At 43.4% G+C, this 2,500-nt stretch overlaps 1 protein-coding gene across 1 annotated transcript in view; it reads left to right on the top strand.

The window, feature by feature from the left end:
* The window catches only part of LOC105910466 (serine/threonine-protein kinase WNK1-like), a 104,180-nt gene that overhangs the window by 80,904 nt on the left and 20,776 nt on the right, over nucleotides 1-2,500 (top strand). The window contains 3 exon segments of the mRNA XM_042710036.1: nucleotides 354-433; nucleotides 944-1,106; nucleotides 2,380-2,496. Of these exon segments, the coding sequence (XP_042565970.1) occupies nucleotides 354-433; nucleotides 944-1,106; nucleotides 2,380-2,496 (360 nt within the window).

Genomic DNA, 2,500 nt, shown 5'->3' with positions numbered 1-2,500 from the left:
ATATATTATAAACTCATCTTCTCATCTGATATATATATATTACAAATTCAGCTTCTCATTTTATATATATATATTATAAACTCATCTTCTAATCTGATATATATATATTATAAACAGCTTCTCATCTGATATATATATATTATAAAATCTTCTCATCTGTCTATATGTCTATTATAAACTCAATCTGCCCTATAGACTTCTATCTGACTCAGTCCTGTTGCTCCAGTAGTTTCACTGTACACACACACACACACACACACACACACACACACACACACACACACACACACACACACACACACACACTCACACACTCCTAACTTCTAATCACATCCTTTCATGTGACCTCCCAGACTACCCAGAATGCACGTCAGCCAACATCAGCAGAGCGGGCGCAACTCCAGCCACCTCTAGTGGGCTCCTCTATAGAGAGGTAAGACACACACACACACACACACACACACACACACACACACACACACACACTCCTCTATAGAGAGGTAAGACACACACACACACACACACACACACACACACTCCTCTATAGAGAGGTAAGACACACACACACACACACACACACACTCACACACACACACACTCCTCTATAGAGAGGTAAGACACACACACACACACACACACACCTCTATAGAGAGGTAAGACACACACACTCACATACACACACACACACACACACTATAAAGAGGTAAGACACACACACACACACACTCCTCTATAGAGAGGTAAGACTGTCTTGTGTGTTTACACAAGTGTGTGTGTGTCTGTGTGTGATGTGTGTGTGTCTGTGTATTTACACATGTGTGTGTGTCTGTCTATTTACACGTGTGTGTGTGTGATGTGTCTGTGTATTTACACATGTGTGTGTCTGTGTGTGATGTGTGTGTGTGTGTCTGATGTGTGTGTGTGTCCACTCTGCCTTCCTCAGTGGTCATTCTGACGTGGCGTCAGGCTTCAGTGATGGTAACGAGGGTGCCATGGCAACGGGCGGTCGTCACGAAGGCCGCTCTGTGAAGCGGGACAAGAGGAGGTCCGTCAGGAGTCACTCTCGACACGACAAGCTGGGCAAGGCCAAGCTCAACGTCCTCAACGTGAGAGACACACACACACACACACACGCACACACACACAGACATGCACACACACACACACTCTCACACACACACACACACACACACACACACACACACACACACACTCTCACTCGTCAGGAGTCACTCTCGACACGACAAGCTGGGCAAGGCCAAGCTCAACGTCCTCAACGTGAGACACACACACACACACACACGCTCACACACACACACACACACACACACACACACTCACTCGTCAAGAGTCACTCTCGACACGACAAGCTGGGCAAGGCCAAGCTCAACGTCCTCAACGTGAGAGACACACACACACACACACACACACACACACACACACACACACACACACACACACACACACACACACTCACACACACAGACACACACACACACACACTGAGACTTTAGACTGAAGACTAAACGGAGATGCCAGCAAAACTACACCTAGTCTCTTAAAGGGGAAGTACAAATTCACGTACCCAGTGGGTTAAGATTAAGTATAAACAAGATAGAAAAGATAGGTATAAACAAATCAGAAAATGGTGAAATTTCATGAAATAAATGCAAACAAAATAATACATTTTTGACTCCGAAGGCAAATATGCTCATATTTCTGCAAAAGAATGACTGAAGTTTGAAGCTGTAGTGTGTGTACAGAGTGTGTGTGTGTGTTTTGTATTTATTTACATTTATTTAAGTATACTGTAAACTGTTGTTAACAGTTAATATATTGTTCATAGTTTGAAGTTAAAAGATTTGAAGCTGTAAGCCAAGTGTTTTGTATTTATTAATATTTATAGTATACCTTAAACAGTTAATATATTGTTCAATTTGATTTGCCTTGGCAATAAAAAGCCTTTCTTTAATGTCGTCAATTGTAGTTTTGTGCTATTTTCCTTTTTAAAGTATCGGTTCAGGCACCGTTTAGGCACCGGTATCGTTTTAAAAGTATCGGTTTAGCACCGGTATCGGAAAAAACCCAAATGTACACACACACACACACACACACACACACACACACACACACACACACACACACACACACACACACACACACACTCTCTAGGACCATAAGGTTATTGGTACCAGAGGGGCGGGGGGGGTAAATTCATGAATAATGTTCAGGGGATATTTTGATGAAATTATGAATGTCATGGGGTGGACTGAACCTAATTGTTTACTGGTTGTCGTGTGTGTGTGTGTGTGTGTGTGTGTGTGTGTGTGTGTGTGTGGTTGTGTGTGTGTGTGTGTGTGTGTGTGTGTGTGTGTGTAGATCTCCAACATGGGCGACCGTGTAGCTGAGTGCCAGCTGGAGACTCACAACAGAAAGATGGTGACCTTCAAGTTTGACCTTGACGGAGATAACCCAGAGGAGATCGCCCAGATCATGGTAC

The sequence above is a fragment of the Clupea harengus genome, chromosome 16 (assembly GCF_900700415.2).
Source record: "Clupea harengus chromosome 16, Ch_v2.0.2, whole genome shotgun sequence".
In the NCBI taxonomy this organism is placed as follows: Eukaryota; Metazoa; Chordata; class Actinopteri; order Clupeiformes; family Clupeidae; genus Clupea; species Clupea harengus.
The sequence above is the reverse complement of the archived record's forward strand: the minus strand, read 5'-3'. Positions and strand labels throughout refer to the sequence as shown.